The sequence below is a fragment of the Conger conger genome, chromosome 16 (assembly GCF_963514075.1).
Source record: "Conger conger chromosome 16, fConCon1.1, whole genome shotgun sequence".
Lineage (NCBI taxonomy): Eukaryota > Metazoa > Chordata > Actinopteri > Anguilliformes > Congridae > Conger > Conger conger.
Window position 1 is genome coordinate 27737870 of NC_083775.1, and position 19556 is coordinate 27757425.

At 43.7% G+C, this 19556-nt stretch overlaps 2 protein-coding genes across 2 annotated transcripts; both read right to left on the minus strand.

Annotated features, from left to right (window-relative positions):
* Positions 1-1349: 1349 nt before the first annotated feature.
* cdk21 (cyclin-dependent kinase 21) lies at positions 1350-5998 on the minus strand. Its single transcript, XM_061223326.1, has 8 exons — positions 5980-5998; positions 5094-5336; positions 3334-3466; positions 2960-3127; positions 2551-2660; positions 2066-2116; positions 1837-1969; positions 1350-1427 (listed from the first exon to the last, which is right to left on the minus strand). Exons 2-8 carry the CDS (start codon positions 5324-5326, stop codon positions 1350-1352), a joined length of 906 nt encoding a protein of 301 aa, XP_061079310.1. The 5' UTR covers positions 5327-5336; positions 5980-5998.
* A 799-nt stretch (positions 5999-6797) lies between these two features.
* Positions 6798-18966, minus strand: LOC133114514 (all-trans-retinol 13,14-reductase-like). The gene is made up of 11 exons (XM_061223985.1): positions 18736-18966; positions 18107-18289; positions 17597-17838; positions 15620-15821; positions 14862-15059; positions 14092-14211; positions 13431-13569; positions 11877-11986; positions 11068-11234; positions 9629-9788; positions 6798-9141 (listed from the first exon to the last, which is right to left on the minus strand). Exons 1-11 carry the CDS (start codon positions 18893-18895, stop codon positions 8996-8998), a joined length of 1827 nt encoding a protein of 608 aa, XP_061079969.1. The 5' UTR covers positions 18896-18966; the 3' UTR covers positions 6798-8995.
* Between the last annotated feature and the right edge of the window lie 590 nt (positions 18967-19556).

A 19556-nucleotide genomic window follows, 5' to 3' on the forward strand; every position in this document is an offset into this window, starting at 1 on the left:
AGTTATGAACATTACAAACCTTTTAGAAGTGACCACAAACTAAAAAAACACACACACACCATGCACTCAAAACACAACGGACAACGTGCTGGTGAAAAAAACATTCATTTCATGAATAACGGTCACAACCTGCAGCAGCAAGGAATTTGACATATCATAATGGCAATTTCCCTCGTTCTGGTATTACTTGTTTGTAATACCTATATTATAAATGGTTTTATGTTAAAGACTTATCTTTAAGCAGCTGAATGTTCGTGTTTGAATTTCAGCAAACCTGTGAAACTCACTAATAGATTCAAAAAGGCTAGACATGAACTTAGTAATTGTGTATAATATCAGCTCTAGTACACCCATCCATATTTATCCATATTACTTTTACTTTCATTTGCCTCATCAGTCAGATAAACCGTTTTATACAAAAATATATTTCCAAACATCATTTGAAAAAGTATCCTCTGTCCAACCAACAGACATGCACACATATTATCTGATGGGTCTACAATTAACTTTAGCCCAGATGCCAAGAAGTTATGTGCTGGTAAAATCTGACTAATGGTAAAAATCTAATGAATGTAAAATGCAAAACAACACTATTCAAAAACACTAAATACAAGCTAAGAGCAACTATTTAGGTCCTTTCCATCACACTTTATTCTGAGAGCTACACTTCGCACAGTGGTAGATGGTCATGGAATTTGATGAAATGTGGGAAAATTAATATATTGATTGCAATTGCTGGCTATATTGTCAGGAAAGGCCCTTCTTTAGAGCCTGAACCTCACTTCACTTCATCCCTATATTGCTCCACACTTCTCTTTATGCTCTGTCACACACCTACATATCATGTGTGTATGCAAGGCCCCCTGGGTAATTGTTGTTTGCATCCAGGATCTCCACAATAAATTACAAAAATAATAATAATAATAATAATGTCACAATTACCAAAGAGGTATTCCTTTTATGTTTGGTTAGCGTTTCCAGATCGAAACTCACGGCAGCACCAGTGATTGGCCAGCAGATTACTACTTCCTGAGCGAGGCTACTGATGCCATAGGGTACACCTTATCTGATCAAAGCTGGAGAAAACAAAGAGTAAAGTCATTTGAATTTTCTTTCATACGTCGAGAACTACATGGAAATTAAATGGAAATGGAGCATTTGTTACGCATGATGGCCCGGACTCTTTTACAGTATAAGATGCACCTTAAGGACAGGGGACTAATGCTCATTCAACAAGTATTCGGTCAGCTGGGAAATATATTGCCAGTTTAGTACAAATTCTATAGACCTGTAGTTTGGCCCAAGGCAGGGGACCAAATACCCGGACTGTTGCTTTAGTCTCGGCCTCCTCAGGGTCCAATCAGGAAAGAGTGGGCCAAGGCCCTGGAAGCTGAGATCCTCTTAGCGGGGTTGAACACCAGACACTGCTGCAGGAAACAGAAATGTAAAATGTCAACCCGCCTTCCCCTCAAACCATTAGAAAGCACACAGGCCAAACGTGCCCAGGACTTAGGGACATGCTAATTATTGTAGCATATCTAAGGGGTTTTCCATTATTGTTAGCATTAAGCCAGCAGTTGAACAGCAGTTAAGCTAACTGTATTTCTGTGTCGTTTAATTCCTGGGAGGATTAGCTGGCTGTCAGTTGTATGCCAAAAATCTTTTTTTCAAGGTTAGATTGTGGAAAACAACATTTCCCTTGCTATGTGGATTATAAAGTAATAATTAGAATAAATAATTAGAATTTAAACATATACTATTTACTGCGAAGTGCAACCCCCCCCCCCAAAAAAACCCCCAAAACAAAACACGCCAAGTGGAACTATTTGTGCCTACGCTAAGCAGGTCGTTCTCCTGCTGGCTCAGGCTGGGGAGCAAGTGGGGTGATCCCGCGCCCATTCCCCAGGTTGAGGAGTAAGGCACGGGGCTCGCCGCTGGCCAGTCCTCCTCCCTGGGCAGACCGATGACTCTGATAGACAGGAAATAACGGGGAAATGCAGCAGCTGAGCATCATGGGGAATGTATGCCTTTTCGACGTCATGACGGAGGACCGGCGGATACTCACTCAAAGATCTTCTGCAGCAGCCGCGCCTCTGAGAACTCGCGGAACAGGGGCCTGCGTTGGAGCGGGAGAATCACGCACATGGAGATTACCCCTCCAGTACACAGGAAGCGCTGGCTCGTAAAAACATATTATTATCTATCGTATCAGTCCTCAACAAGGGCCTGTTAAGACTCATACAGTCATATACAGTCTAGTGCAGTGGTCCTCACTCCTGGTCCTCAAGAGCTGCAGTGTGCTGGTTTTTTGTTGTTACTTTCATTCAGAACTTAATTGATGAATGAAAAAGTGAATTACACACTGGTCTTTTGTATTTTCGCATCAGTGTCTGTTTTTATTATTTTACCAAGCAAGCCAGAGGGCCTCAGGACAATTTCACGCTCATGTAAATTTAATTCGCAATAAAGCTTTTCAAATTGTATTCTATTCTATTCTATTCTAAGGCGCTCATTTTCCCACAGTGACCGTCAGCCAGGTGGCGTCCCTACCTGAGGAGGAAGAGCTCGGCAAAGATGCAGCCAGCGCTCCACATGTCCACAGAGGGCATGTAGACTGAGTGCAGGAGCACCTCTGGGGCCCTGTACCACAACGTCACCACCTACACACACACACATAACCGTGAACATGAACACACACACACACACACACACAACCATGAACATGAACATACACAACCATGAACATGAACATGAACATGAATATGAACATGAACATGAACATGAACACACACACACACACACACACACACACACACACACACACACACAAACAACCATGAACATGAGCATGCACACACACAGGTACTTTACGTGTATGGTGAAACTGAATGAAATCCAAGGGATTACTAATGATGAAATCCTACTATAAAATGACACTTGGAAACAGCCATGAACTTACACAGGGTGTGAGAGCAATCTGATGGCTGTAGATTCGGGCCAGTCCAAAATCGGCGATCTTCACCTCCCCGCGACTGCTGACCAGGACATTGTCTGGCTTCAGGTCGCGATGCACCAGCATATTGGTGTGGAGAAAATCCAGCCCACTCAACAGCTGCCGCATCACATCCTGCTCAGACAGGAAGGAGCACATGGTTACACTTAGTCACACTCCAGTAAATATCTACAGTCAGCTTAAAAAATAAATGTACTGTTCTGTTGTGTCTGAAATATTATAAATGATGAATATCAGTTCATGAAAAAATATGGTTGCATTAAGCGTTGAGTAGAGAACTATTTGAGCTAAGCAGAGTTTAGATAAGACTGAAGACTCACTTTAATTTTTTCCACACACAGCCCGCTCTCTGGGGCTGACGCAAGGAATGTTGTCAAGTCTTGATCAATGTACTCGAAAACCAATGTTAAGTCCAAAGTTCGATTCCGGAGTATGGCGGCTACATTTAGCAACCTACAGAAAAGTAACATCAGAGTTGACATGCTATATTTGCATAGACTAGTTAATATTTACATGTACATAGCCTACATGTAAATATGGTTGGCTAGGGTATACTAGGTGGTTGCCAGGGTGTTACTGGCTGGTTGCTAGGGTGATACTAGACATTTGCTAAGTTCTTACTGGGTAGTTGGTAAGGTGTATTAGGTGCTTGCTTAGGTGTTACTAGGTAGTTTCTAGGGTGTACTTGGTTGCTTGGAGGATGCTAGGGTATACTAGGTGGTCATTAGGGTGTTACTAGGTAGTTGCTCAGATGTTACTATGTGGCTGCTAGTATCTTGCTAGCTGGTTGCCATGTTGTTACTGAGTGGATGTTAGGGTCTAACTAGGCAGTGGTAAGGTGTATCTGGTGTATTTGGTGGTTGCTTGGTGGTTACTAGGTATTACTAGGTAGTTGCTATTTTCTTACTATGTGGTTGCTAGCGTGTTACTAGGTGGTTGGTAGGGTGTTACTATGAGGTTGGTAGGGTCTTACTGTGTAGTTGTTTGGGTGAACTTGGTAGTTTTTTGCCAGTTGTTCGGCTAGGTGGTCACTAGGGTGTAAACAGGGTCTTATTAGGTGATTGCTAGGGCGTTACTATATGGTTGCCATGTAGTAGCTGGGGACATACAAGATTGGTAGGGTCTTACTAGGTGGTTGCTAGGCAGTGGCTATGTTATTAGGCAGTTGCTAGGGGTCTAACTCAGTGGTTGCCAGGTGGTCGCTAAGGTGTTACGAGGGTGTTACTATGTGGTTGCTAGTGTCTTACTAGCTAGATGGTAAGGTGATACTAGGTCAGGGGTCAGCAACCCTGGTCCTGGAGAGCCGCAGGGTGTGCTGGCTTTCGTCTCCACCCTAAAATAAGCGACCGATTCAGACCCAAGAAACCAGGTGAGGTGAGTTAACTGTGTAATCAACGGCTTTCATTGATCAATTAATGCCAAGTAACAACGAAAGCCAGCACACCCTGCGGCTCTCCAGGACCAGGGTTGCCGACCCCTGTACTAGGTGGTTGCTGTGTTACTATATGGTTGCCAGGTAGTTGATGGAGTCATACAAGGTGGTTGGTAAGGTGTTACTAGGCGGTTGTTATGCCTTCATAACAACCTATTAGAGAGGTGCTTTCAGGTGCTATTTGCATAATGCAAACCATTTGGTGCAATGAAAGTAGGCACAGAGGCAATAATTCAGCTGCAAGTGGGCAGAGGGAATTGTGACATCACAAGATTCACAACATCACAACATTCCACCATTAATTTCAATGGGAGCTTTTTGTGCTTTAGGTATGAAGTATTAAAACTGTAGGAGATAGGTGTACAAAATGGCTCCATAATAACAACAAAAACAACAAGAGCAACAACAATACATACTTTATTTTAAAGACTTAATATAGGAACTGTTACAAAAATTGTAAAAATATTTCTTAAATTATGGTTTTGAGGTCAGACTTCTGTACTCTAATGAGCTTTTGAATACGTGCAAGAAGACAAATTAGGAATGCAACTGGCCAAAACCACGAGTCTAACTGAAAGTAGTAACTGTTGAGTGTTTACACATCCTGTAGTCTAAACAGTAATAAAAAATGGTTAGTTATTTGCTTACTTCACGATATTTGGGTGGTTGAAGCACTCAGTTTTTCGCAACAGCGCCACCTCCCGGATCATGAATGCAGGGATACCGGTCTCTGGGGCGTTTGGTATATTCAGCTTCTTCAGTGCAACGAGGCGTTGCTTGCCCCTTGTCTCTCTGCCTTTGTACACTTTGCCATAAGCGCCCTCTCCGATTTCCACCAATATTTCATAATCATCAGTAGCAGGGCAGATGTAGACGTCCATGTTTTCACAACTGCATGGACGCATAGAACAGAGCTCAGTGTTTGACTTGGTATCCGCCAAAGCGATTATCAATTTCAACCACCATTTGCGGAGGCCACTTTTAGCAATGTATGGCAACTAGGAAGATGGCACCAGCTGGCAGGACCGATCTATGAAAATACGGCATGTCTGCCTCAAACTTCAGGTTACATTTTCTAGCTAGCAGGCTTGTTTCCAGCCTTCCCAGTGCAGTCATCAAGCTAATTTTTCATGTTACACAAGATAGGCTTTTGTTAGCTTAAAAAGCTAGATGGTATTTCGGGCAGTATGGTAGCTACTAGTTAGTGTCGTGCTAAAACCGTGTTGTTAACAAGCACGTTATATAATTTGACTGAACAAATTTGCAAGAACGCAGCGTTAACATCGCCAGTAATGTTAAAATGGTAGCTAAATTATCTGGACCATTGCAGGCCAAGATGAACTTCGGTATATCCACCTATTTCCAGATCACAATTTGCAGTATTTTAGCAATATCTGGCCAGCAAAGACCATATTTGCTGTCGGCAAAACTTATTGAAACGATGCATGTATTTGTATTTATTTATTCTAAAATATACAGAATTGTGTAACTTTATCATGGATATTCACATTGTCAATTGAAATGAAAACAATACCTGGGTAGAAAGCGCTGCCATTAACTTCGAGCTCAAACTGCCTTTTCAGCAGTATGAGTTTGGGTCATTATGGATGCGCATGTACCGTTGCCTAGGGCTCCAGTCCTCAGCTAATCAAATTCCTCTCCATTCCCATCCTATCTGACAGCAGGGGTTGCATGAGTCAGAACGTCACTTTCACGTGCTCTACGCATGCACACTGTTCTGTTCCCACGCACTTTTGATTTACTTTGAGTCTGACCAACTAATTAAATGATTGACACTCTCCTCCATTGCTTGATATCGTTTTTATACGTTTTATTACTGATCTAACTGGAGGTTCAAACTGAGAAAAAACATGAAATATTACATTTTAATTGAAAATTTATTTAATCAATTTAACACCAAATAAAACAGAATCATTTTCTGAACATAAGTGATTTCATTTAAAAGTTGACGAGACAGTGGAGTCGATATTGAATAGACACTGCCTCACGTACCTACTATTGAATATACTATACCCAATACGAGGCAAGAGTGCCGATTTAGACACGGTCACAGAATTGCGTACTTACAGAAAATTACATTCACATCTAGCGAATAATAAGGAATGCATCGAAAGATAAAAGGCTATATAGGTCTACACACAAAACATTATTATGGCACATAAAGCAGCCATTTCCATGAACATTCTTTCAAGCAACTCTGAAGGCACACTATCGTGACCACTTTAAGGAACTGGAATTTCTAGGCATGTTTATCAGGAAATCGAATGAAGAGCGTCGCAGACGGAGACGTTTCGCCACTGCCTGATTAAAAACAACAACCTCACAGCAGTGTTTGGTTTAGTGTTTAATAGCAATGAGCAAGTTACTGAAAAGGTATATACAAAAAAAAAAAGGTCAAGCATCACATATCTGCTCAAACTAAAGGCATTTAACCCAGGCGCAAAGCATGAGTCAATGAAATTATAGAGGGAAAACACCGATCCTACAAACATAAAGGCATGTACCATTATGCAAATATAACACAGAAAATGAAAATGTAAATTTACTTTGCAGGAACTGACAAAAGACAAGAAAGGCAATCATCCTTAAATGAAATCACATTTTATCAATGTGTCAAAACCAAGGTTTGGAAGAAATTATCTTTATTCAGGATATGTTATTATTATCATTATTATTTATAGCCTCATGCACAATCTATCCCTTCTTGAAGCTCTTAATACGAGAGTTAAATTATATATATTAAATAATAGAAAGAATTCAGGTCTGATGTGAAATATTCTAGGGTACATTCCACAAAGACACAAAGTAAAGCTGTAAAAAGTACAGAAGTAGAAATTTTCCAAGGCAAGTGGTCAGAGGATTCTGCCACATCATGATGATCTGACCACACGGCTCTTCCAGTGCATTACATTACATTAATGGCATTTGGCAGATGCTCTTATCCAGTGACGTACAGTTGATTAGACTAAGCAGGAGACAGTCCTCCCCTGGAGCAATGCAGGGTTAAGGGCCTTGCTCAAGGGCCCAACGGCTGTGCAGATCTTATTGTGCCTACAGCGGATTAGAACCACCGACCTTGCGTGTCCCAGTCCTTTACCTTAACCACTACGCTACAGGCCGAGTACACATCCGCATCCACCAACCTGCTACTCAGTTCGCTCCTCCCATCCCATCGACTGGCAAGCTGTCAGCCGTCAAGCTGAATACGTTTCCGGGATATAGCACGTGGAGGACGAGTTAGGCTGTGAAACAATCTCAATCACAATCAAAATTGCCATGAGAACAATAAACATTCAAGTTATTTCTGATGCAGTACTCTTGGGCCCAGTTGTGTCTATTCTCATAGCTTGCATGTTGTTGAAATGCTCAGAATGAGCACTCGCGCTGAGCAGGAAATCTGCTTCTCTTCATGGGTAGAGGAGAGTGTAGCCTCCAAGGGCAAGGCAAGCGTGCTCCCTTTCCCATGTTAACTCGCTGATGTCAAGCAAAAACACCGCAAGAGCCACACCAAGGCTATGCTTTCTTTGAACTTGTGCATGCTGGCGGATCTCTTGGTCAATGGGCTAGCTGCCATTTGCTATATTCTTTATGCCATTAACCTATATTTACAATTTAGGTATTTGGTAGACATTCATATCTAGAGCAGCTAACACAAACTGCATTCTTTACATACAACCCATGTACACAACTTCATATTTTTAATGAAGTGCCTTATTCGAGGGTACAATGGCAATGAACCAGCTAGGAAACTTGGCGGTGCTGCACTGACACCAAACTTTCAATTGACATGTTTGTTCCATAACTGTCCAATAACTTTTGGTCCCCTAAAATGGGGGGGGACGACTACCGATATTAATGTGAATACTAAAAATTAAAGCTGACAGTTGGCACATTCACTTCATGATTTCATTTAATCCAATCCAATGTGCTGGAGTACAGAGCCAAAAGAGCATAAATTGTACCACTGTCCAAATACACGTAGACTGCACTGTAAGCGCATTCATCACAGAATGTGAGCTTGTTTCCATTTAAAATAATCTTATTTGCATATCAGCTTGTTGGTTCTGTTTAAGATAATACTTTAGTATTTCGCCACCAATTAATTTTATCTTTCATTTTACATTGATTCCGAAGCCAGATACATATATATATATTTCCATAGAGCATTATTTGATTTTACATTTAACCGACTAAAATAAAAACATTGCGTTAACTATTTTAGGCTATATTGCCAAGCCCTATGCATAAGGGGAAAAAAATGTACTTGCGTGCATTACCTGTGAATAACATACAGCAACTGTAGTTGTTTTAGAAAATATACTGAAAAATATGAATCCAATTTAGTGGTCTCTCTTCATAGAGTGAGGAAGAAGGGTTAATGGTAAGTGCCATTAATGCATTATTAAACTGCAAAAATGTAGTTGCTGCTCCCTTCAGAAGACGGACCAGTAACACATGAACAGGAGGGCTCATGAGTCCACGTGGCAGGGGATGTTTTTGTGGAGATCTTTCCGGAAAGTGCTTGCAGACTACAGCTTCTTTTTGTGTTTGCTGTTGTTAAGACTTTTGGCCAGGGCGATGGTGTCAAGGTGCAGATTTCGGTTGAGGATGACAGATCCGCAGGTGAGGGCCCCAGCCAGAGCCCCCGCGAAGCCGCACACGAAGACATCCTGACCTGTACACGCGCGCGCGCACACGCACACACAAACAGGAGCACACACACAAACACACACACACACGAGCACACACACAAACACACACAAACACACACGCGTGCACATGCACACACAAACACGCGCACACACACGCGCACACACGCGCACACACACACACACAAAAACACAGAACATGTGACTTTCACTGCTCACAAACCCTTAAAACAATTTAAACGTATGTCGAAACAGACAATCTGACATTGTCAAGAACTATCTTAAAATATAACTTTCTTGCTGCTAAGACATTCTATATTAGTGCTTTACCTGGAGGGCCAAAGGGTCTGCAGGTATTTGGGTTTTCCGTTCAACCACCAGCCAATTAAGGCTTTGAGAACAAAGGCGTGTTGACACCTTAAGCCAACCAATGACTGAAATCACTGGTGCTGAAATGCACCAAGAACCAGCAAACACTGTGGCCCTCCAGGACCGGAGCTTCTCTGGACCCACCTGTGAGGTAGAGGTTCTTCAGGGGAGTCTGGGGCCGGATGGTGGCGTTGAGATTGGGGCTGAAGCGAGCCGTGCCGTGGTCGCAGCCGTAGATCTCCCCGCGCGGAGCAGCGATGTAGTGCGTGTTCGTTATCGGAGTCCCCACGTCAACGTACTCAATCTGCACCAAAGAAGGGAAGGCATGGCGTTGTGACTGATCGTGAGCTTATCTCAAGGCAGTGGTCATCGCTCCTGGTCCTGGAGAGCCGCAGGTTACGCTGGTTTTTGTTTTTGCCCTAGTATCAGCAACCGATTCAGACCCAAGAAACCAGATGAGGCAAGTTAATTGATCAATTAAAGCAGTTGATTACACAGTTAAGTAGTGAGTAACAACAAAAGCCAGCACACCTGTGGCTCTCCAGGACCAGTAATGAGGATTCTCTGGGTTATATTAAAGGTACAATTGTTAAAAGATCATTGCAAATCCCTTCCTATAATTGAAAACGGCTCACTGTCATTTTGACTCTGCCTGTGTTTATAGTCCTTAAATTTGGGTTTCAAAATATACAGTTGACAGCCCAGAAAAGTACCAAAACACTCTATACCAAAACATTGCATAACTGTACAATAATTCAAGCTCATTTGTTGAAAATTGGTTATAACTGCCACAGCCAATGGCGTTTCAATATCAGTCTGTTTACAAAGAAGGGGGAGGGATAAACAGTGCTGTGGTTTGAAGGTTTTTGTTGCAGCTATTCCTCTCTTGACTGTGAGAAGTCCAAAATTACCTATTGTACCTTTAAGGCAGTGGTCTCCAACCCTGACCCTGGAGAGCTACTGGGTCTGCTGGTTTTCGCTGTTACTCTGCACTTAATTAATCAATTAGAGCAGATGATTACAGAGTTAACTCACCTCACCTGGTTACCTGGGTCTCAACAGGGTGCTGATTTTAAGGTGAAAACAAAAACCAGCAGACCCAGTAGCTGTCCAGGACCAGGGTTGGTGACCTCTGTCTGTCTGCCTGAAGGCCTGTTCAGGCTCATAGTACAGTAAGGCAGGGCTTCCCAGCCCTATTCCTGGAGATGTACCATCCTGTTGGTTTTCACTCCAACTGTAACAAATCACAGCTGATCAAAATCTCAAGCTCAGGGGTCGGCAACCCTGGTCCTGGAGAGCCGCAGGGTGTGCTGGCTTTCGTCTCCACCTTACAATAAGCAACCGATTCAGACGCAAGAAACCAGGTGAGGTGAGTTAACTGTGTAATAAACGGCTTTCTTTGATCAATTAATGCCAAGTAACAATGAAAGCCAGCACACCCTGTGGCTCTCAAGGACCTGGGTTGCTGACCTCTGCTCTAGCTGTTGAACGAGGTGTGCTTTGTTAGGGTTGGAAGGAAAACCTTCAAGGATGGTACATCAGGATTGGGAAGCCCAGATGTAAGGTAATGGGGCAATTCTAACCCTGTCCTTTAGGTTGGGGTAGATCTGGACCACCGTGTCGACAATAGTATTGATGAAGGTCTCCTTCAGCTCTTTGTAGTCTGTCCCCCTGTTGTTCACCTTCCCATCCTTCCACTCCTCAAACCACTCATATTTGGCGATGGTGACCAGGCTCAGAGTGGACTTCCCTGGAGAACAGAAAAGAATGTTCTAGTTCACATACAAACATTCATTAATTCATTATCCTAACCCGCTTATCCTGAACAGGGTCGCAGGGGGGCTGGAGCCTATCCCAGCATACATTGGGCGAAAGGCAGGAATACACCCTGGACAGGTGGCCAGTCCATCGCAGGGCACACACACCATTCACTCAGACACTCATACCTACAGGCAATTTAGACTCTCTAAATCAGCCTAACCAGCATGTCTTTGGACTGTGGGAGGAAACCCACGCAGACACGGGGAGAACATGCAAACTCCGCACAGAGAGGCCCCGGCCGACGGGGATACGAACCCAGGACCTCCTTTCAGTGAGGCGGCAGTGCTACCCACTGCACCATCCGTGCCGCCACATACAAACAAATTCACACAATTATTCCACATGTGTGGCAAAAACATTTATTTAAAAATTGGGTAGCAAACAAAAATTTGATGAGGGGTCAGGTCTTTGCTGGTTCCAGCACTTCTGTTATTCGTTCAAGTCTAATTAGGTAAAGAAGGTGCCTAGTACCCAAAACCTGCTTTTCAATTGAAGGGAACACTGAGCACACCTGGAGTTTGACAGCCCTGTATTAGATATTGCTCTGGAGACACGGATCTCATAGGCTCACCTGGCTGTCTTTTCTCCCACGTCGGGTCTTTGGCTGATGGCGAAGCAACGAATAGCAGGGGTATGCTTCTGGCCGCTTCCTCCCTGTTTCCGTTCATATAGCTTTCCACCCTGAAAGGGAAGAAGGCCTCAATGCTAGGCGGCTCAGTCTTGCTGTTGAAGCCTGAAAGCACTTTGTGTACCTTCTGAGCTTATAGGGATAATTGGCATGCCTGTGGATATAACTCCACCAACCTCCTAGGCTGCCGGCCAGATTTGCAAGTACAGTGCTCCACAATTATACTGGCAATTACAATCCAGGGGCTAGCCGGCAGTTAGTGGGATTGACATTAAAACAAGCGTGACGAAAACATAATCAATGAGAAAAAAAAAGTTCATAAAACTGCAGTGCATAATTTCTGAATAAAACAACAATAAACTGTAATAGTTGTGCCAATATATTTTTCTAACAAACATGTCCATGTGGCCATACAGCTCAACAGTCAAGAGTAAAAAGTGCTTCTTGCCAATTAACAAGCTTTCTGAAGCTAGGTAGGCAACTGAAACATTTCTTTGGAGAACAACAGAGAACCGCATAAACAAGGCTTTTTCTAGATTCGACTGCTTTTGGGAGATCTATTATCCGAAAGACCAAAATAATAGAATCTCTCATCCATCAAATCCCTTGGTAACAAATTTTGGTATTGTTAGATGCAACAACTCATATTGTTTTCTACCAGTGTTGGGTGTGCATATTTGTGATTTCCCCCTGCTCTTTTGGTGGCGATCTGAAATTATGCATTGTACGTGTACATTAATGATCTGAAACTATGCACTGAACGTATACGTTACAGAAAGCTGGTTGATGGCAGACAGCGAGGGCAGTGATGTTTGGGAGTACCGTACATAACAGCCGGCATAAGGTGAACACCGTATAATCACTGAACGTAGTGATAGGATACGCTACATACAACATGCAGCTTACACAACTATCTGACAGGGTAGGCCATTACGTTTTCAGCCAAGTAAAGTTTCAATTCCACAGAACTGGAATTGATACATGCGGCCGTAGGTCTTATCTGAATTATTCTGATAAAATGCAACCTGGTACATTATTTAAGAAATAGATAACAGGCCCTTGGATGGATTCTGGATACTGTAACAAATAAACGTTGTACTGTATGTTGCATTCTACCTTGCCTTCATCTCTCTTCATGTCTCTAACAGAGGGGCAGGCATTACTAATCATAGAGCACCAGATATGTTTTAGTTGCATCAGAGCTTGATTACACCAGATTATTAAGACAGTCAGAGTCTTAATATTCAGAGCCTGAATGGTTCCCCCACGTAACCTGCATTTTTAAGCCTAATAACGAATACAGTTATGGCTTGGATGGAGCAAAAAGCAGGAATATCTCTGGATCCCCAGGACCAGGGTAGCCAGTTTTATTGAAGGGGTCCAAGGACAGGGTTTCTTATAAAAGGGAAAGGCCTTTTTCCAGATCTTTGCTGAGTTATGACAGAGCTGTGATGTAAGGGAGTTTTTCTGCTTTGGAGAGTGGGGAGGGAAGCTCACAGTTCGTCCAGATTGTTCTCGGTGAAGATCCAGTAGTTGTCGGCTTTCAGGTCCAGCTCCTCCTTGGTGCCGTTCAGCCCGAGGAACATGCTCAGCCCGCCCACTCCATTCTTCATCATGCCCAACTGTGTCTGCACAGCTGCAGTGCCACACAGGCAAAACAAGAAATACCAGTAATACAACTCGCCCGTCATTCCAGAAAGATAAGTCTTTTCTGTCTCGCTCGTGACATTGTGGATAGATGTGATGTTTAAAAGTAGATCTTCAATTATAACTTAAGGCGATAGAATTCTTTAATGGAAAAGAATGGTAAATTGAAGAGAATATGTATGCGTTTCTATGGAAATAGAATAAACATGCCCACAAGAGTTTTTAGTCATTTGGGGGTTTCAGTGTGAACGGGACACTTTTGGAAAACGTGGACAAAAACAAAAAACATTTTTAAATGTACCCATGTAAATGCGGTCATGGCCAAAGAGGAAAAGAAAAGAAGGAAGTACCCTTCGTTTTAAAGTAATTTTACCTCCTCTGTGAATGCCTGTAATGAGTTACCAGCTGGGTCAATAATCTGATGTTATGCAACCATTGCTCATGGCCATAAATGCTAACCGTGGGCATGACACTAGCTGCTGCCAGTAAGCAAGGCCATAGCTGCACTCACCAGGAAGAGCCTGCAGTTCCTTTGGCAGGAGCTGCTGGTACGTGTTGAACAGGCCGGCGTCGGAGATCACCATGGGGGCGTGAACATGCACTTCCTCCTGCCCCTTCATCACGCTCACACCTGAAACCCAGGGAGACCAGAACACCCTTTCTAAAACTGCTGCCACTGAGACTAATATCATGGAAAGTGCCGTCAGTTCATCCCATCTTGGCAGCTCCCATTCTCCACAATTGTTTCGGGCCATCTTTCAGATTTTGCGGTGCAAAGCAATATGTGGTACAAAAGTCAAAATAAATCATCCCAAATAATTACTCTGGCATTTTAACAGAGTAATTATTCAACAAATCAGAAGGCGCACACATTACTACGACTGCACAGTGGCATTAATGAGCACAGACATTACTATGACTGTGCAGGGATATACAGTCAGACACATTACTCTGACTGCACAGGGCCATTAATCGGCACACACACACACATTACTCTGACTGCACAGTGGCATTAATCAGCACACACACACATTACTACGACTGCACAGTGGCATTAATCAGCACACACACACATTACTACGACTGCACAGTAACATACAGTAGCAGACACACACATTACTACGACTGCACAGTGACATACAGTAGCAGACACACACATTACTACGACTGCACAGTGACATACAGTAGCAGACACACACACACTATGACTGAGCACTGAGTTCGTGACAGCGATCACACCGCAGACAGACAAGCCCGTCTCAAAGGAAGCCGTTGCCGTACCGTACGCCTCTCTGGCCTCGTTGAACAGGATGCGGTTCACGGGAGCACGCACCAGCACCGCCCCCCCGGCCTTCTTGATGATGGGGATCATGTGATAGGCGATCTCGCTGGCGCCCCCCTTTGGATACCAGGCGCCGTGCAGGTAGTGGCACACCAGGAGACTGTGCATGGAGAAACTGGCATCCTTCGGGATGTTCCCTGAAAAATGCAAACCAGCTATTATAGCACAATGCTGGAAACACAAATGCAGGGTGCGCTGGTATTTGTTGTTCCACAGCACTTATCTGCAATTAAGGCAGTTAATTAGTTAACTCACATCACCAGGTTTCTTGGGTCTAAATTGGGCTGCTCATATTAAGGCAAAAACAGAAGCCAGCACACCCTGCGGCTCTCGAGGACCAAGAGTGAGGACCACTGGCCTAGGAGATGTCTTTATCCAAAGTGACTTATGTGGGTTATATTTTCACTCACCATCCATTTCTAAAAGTGCATTTCATTCAGGTTTTAGACCTTGTTCAAGAGTGCAATGGCTCTGGTACACCTGGGGGTTGCAAACCATTATCTGCACTGTCGTAATACATGAAATTGACCTTTCTCATGACTTATCAGTGTAATGATAAAACATGACCATTACACGGAGTCATTCTGTTACTTTCTATTTCTGTTCCAGTGACACACGAGTTTGAGTGAAAATATTTATTTAAATTCAATAAATTGATAAATACAAAAAACAACAATAGAAACATGCCGCGTCATACCATAAGTGCCGAAGATGTAAGAGAAGACCGCCCTCAGGTCCTTGTTGTCCGTCAGCTCGTTCACCACTTCGGTCAAACTACGAGAGGCGTACTTGAAGAACGGAGAGAGCCGATTGGCCAGGCCTGTGTAAACCAGGAACTTGGCCAGGGGCATTGGGAGGAGCTTCAACATTGCCAGGATCCAAACACCACGGCCCGCTTTCTGCAAAACACGCCCACCGCAGCCCAGCCCGTGTCAGGTCCGCCATCACTGCTAACAACTACAGCCATGCTGTCCATTAATATTAACAATGAAAGGAAGCACAAGTTTAGGCAGTAGCGATTCCCATTTGCGATCAGACCGGGGTTCAAACAGTATTTTATTTGGACTCAGACTTTTCTGTACTCTACTGATCTTGCCTGGTGCATTTGAGCCTGCTAGGTGGAGCAGATGGGTGGGGCTAACACTTTTTGGATCATTTCATTTGTTCCAGTACAACAGGTAAGCTTAATCAAATGCAGACAATAATTTTAATCCATAACAAATACTATTTGAACCCAGGTCTGTTACCATGCAGTCTGTCACTTGCACTTTCACGCAAAGCAAGCAATGCCAATCCAATCTCAGCCTGCGAAAGTGGCAATTAATGTGGCACCTGTTTACTGGCTTAAAATTGCAGTGCATTTCCAGTGTAATGCTGCCACGGACACTGGATGCAGACTAGAAAAAGAATGCAAACCAACCAACCACTTCAAGCAATACATTGGGCCAAAAAAGTTAATTCAAAAATGAATAAAATTCTGCTTGGTAGCCTCGTAGGCACAGAACATGACATCACAATCTCAGTCCGCACTCACATAACTGACACAAAGGGCAACAGTTCAGTGCATGTGGCTCTCTGTGTAAACGGCGATTGTCTCCACCACGATAAGGGGAGAGGCCCTGCAGCCCACTGCCTTCGCATCTGACCGTTGCACAGACTGACCGTGGTTGGCACAGACCCAGCACGATTCTTTTTCCACTGGGACACCAGGCCTGTTGCCAACAATGTCACAGCAAACGCTGGCAGACGCTGGTGACACATCTACAGTAAATTTTCGGTCCCAAATAAAAACCTGCACAGATATGCATTACTTCCTATTCGAGGCCACTGGTGAATGATGGTAGCATGTGTATTGAAAACCGCCAGGAACATAAGCTTTGTGGGCAAGCCTGCTGCCAGGTCTACAAGGGGGTAAAGGGGTGCATGAGGCAGCAAGTCCACCAGCACCAACTGCTTACTGCAGGGGAATTTCCTTGCCATCACTGGGATCTGGCAACCCCACAGTTTTCCAGCACTGTCACAGACAATGGTCCTTTATGTTCAAGGCATTCAGACTCCCACAGTAATGCTACACAGTCACACTGGACCTCATCCTAGCCTGCATGAAAGCATAGAGTGACTGAGAGACCTTGGAAATGACGGAAACACCAAAAGTAGCAGAGGGCAGCACATTAATATAAAGACTAATATAAAGTGTGGATAAGAAAATTTCATATTCATACTGGAAAATGCACTATCAGAACAACCCAGTAGAAACTTCTGAGACATTTTAGATTCCGACATCCCCCACTAAAACTGATGTTTTTGCGCATTTTACACAAACTTCACATAAAAGTTTTCTTTTGTCAGACAAAGTAGCCATAGACATTTTTGAGAGCAGCTATTCTGGTCAGTGATGTCATTAAGCATAGCTGTTCTGGTCAGTGTTGTCATTAAGCATAGCTGTTCTGGTCAGTGTTGTTATTAAGCAAAGCTGTTCTGGTTAGTGTTGTTATTAAGCAAAGCTGTTCTGGTCAGTGTTGTCATTAAGCATAGCTGTTCTGGTCAGTGTTGTCATTAAGCATAGCTGTTGTGGTCAGTGGCATTTTTGAGAGCAGCTGTGTCGGTCAGTGGTGCTTCACGAGCAGTACTTGGAGGGAAGCTGATCAGAACGGTGGGGTTTTGCGAGCAGTACCTTGACGAGCTCCATGTACTTATCGATGGCCTTCTCCTCTCCAGGGAAGCACTTCTTCAGCTCCTCGGGGAAACGATCCCTGCCGCTGTAGATGGGGTACACCCGTCTGTTTTCGGGAGGGCCCAGCACCACCTTATCAAAGGGGTTTTCCAGGGGCACCCACTGCAGCTGCCCGTTGGTCAGCTGGTCCAAAAAACATCGAAAAGGCTTGTGCTCCAGCAGGTCCCCAATGTAGTGGATACCTATTGACCAACGGGGCACAATGCACAGACAAATAAGGTGGAAACAGAAAATAAGTGAGCATTCCAGTGTTGTAGGGAAATTCACAAAGTTAATCATTTGTCCTGACGGCATCTCGTGAATTCAATGAAGAGAAAACAACGTATGCTAAATGGATACAAAAAAATTCTGTATGTGAATTGAATATGTTAAAAGCATCTTGAATGAGAATTGAGAAAAGGAATGGGAGGACTGAATTCACTGCGGAAAACAGCACCACGGCGGGCTCACCAACGTCAAACTCGAAGCCTTTCTCGGTGAAGGTGTGGCAGCAGCCGCCGGCGCGGTCATGTTGCTCCAGGACCAGAACGCGTTTCCCAACCTTGGCAAGAAGCACCGCGAGCCCCAACCCACCGATCCCACTGCCGATCACAATGGCATCTAGGTTCTCTGGAACCTTGCTGGCTAGAAATCCTGAAAGTCAAAAGAAAGACTTCTCACTCACCGAGATCAGGGTTTACCGCTATTGCTCCATCGACCACAGTAATCAAACAGACTAACACATTAACTGTAATGCCTCTCATAATAGTCATGTAGGCTATAGTATGGGGAATGCCCAGAAAATCGGGTACTACCTAGAACATACACTACAATACTCTTTAAAATAGGTCCTATGTTCGATAATATCTCAACAAAATTGTTTGGGGCGTGTGGAAATGCCAAAATGGCTAGCATGGGAACAGCGATTCAAGTGGTTAGCGTGCATGGACAGTTGCATGTGCAGCAAAATGAATTAACCACGTAGATGTCCTGGATATAACTAAACATAAGATACAAGATGCACTACGCTACATTAACGCTGCTGCTACACTCGACAAAAACCGCATTGAGGTTCAGACAGACTAGATTGAGAAACTCACCTTGCTTTAGAACTTTATTTTTTTCTTTCTCATCCGTGACTAGTGGTTTCAGTGGCTCTCGAGTATCAACACCGAACGGATTTGGTCCTTGGTTTCCTGTGAAATATTTGAACAGAAACACAACCAAAGCCACAGAAATGATCACTACAGAGAACAACATAATTGCCACCGTGGTCTCACTAGTCCGCGGTCCGTAAACTACGTGCTCCACCCCCTAGACGTCGGCTTCAACCTTTGTCCCTCACTTCACTCGCACGAGTTAAACGGTTATGTAATAGAAAATATGCTGGCCTTAGAAAAGCTTGATAGATGTCGAAGCGGAGTCCATGGCAGACCTTGCACCACTGCTGCCTTGAGATGTCTACCGTCTAAGCATCTATCTAAAACAAGTAATCAGACCAATTCATCAACCACATCTCACCTGAACGAGAGAATGTATTAAATGATGGAATAATGGTAGGGAGGACAACCGAAAAATTTATTTCCGGAAATCAACATGAATATTATGATTATTATCTCAGTTTAACCTTAAATTAACGTGTGGTGGACAATAACCTGCTTAGGTTGAATTTTAATGTGACAAAATGACTGTTTTTGTGGCTTTTAAGCGCTCATTTTACCAGCATTCCATCAATGTTAAATGCTGGACCCCGACGGCACCGAAAAACAGGCAGATTTCACTGCCATTCCATTCTTTACGTATATGGAGCTCGAAAATGGTGACACAACAATAGCTTTTGCTGGTTTACTTCACGCGCTCATACATGGCAGTTGGTGGCAGTTCGAACTGTCAAAAGTGTGACTGGAGCCAGGTCAATATT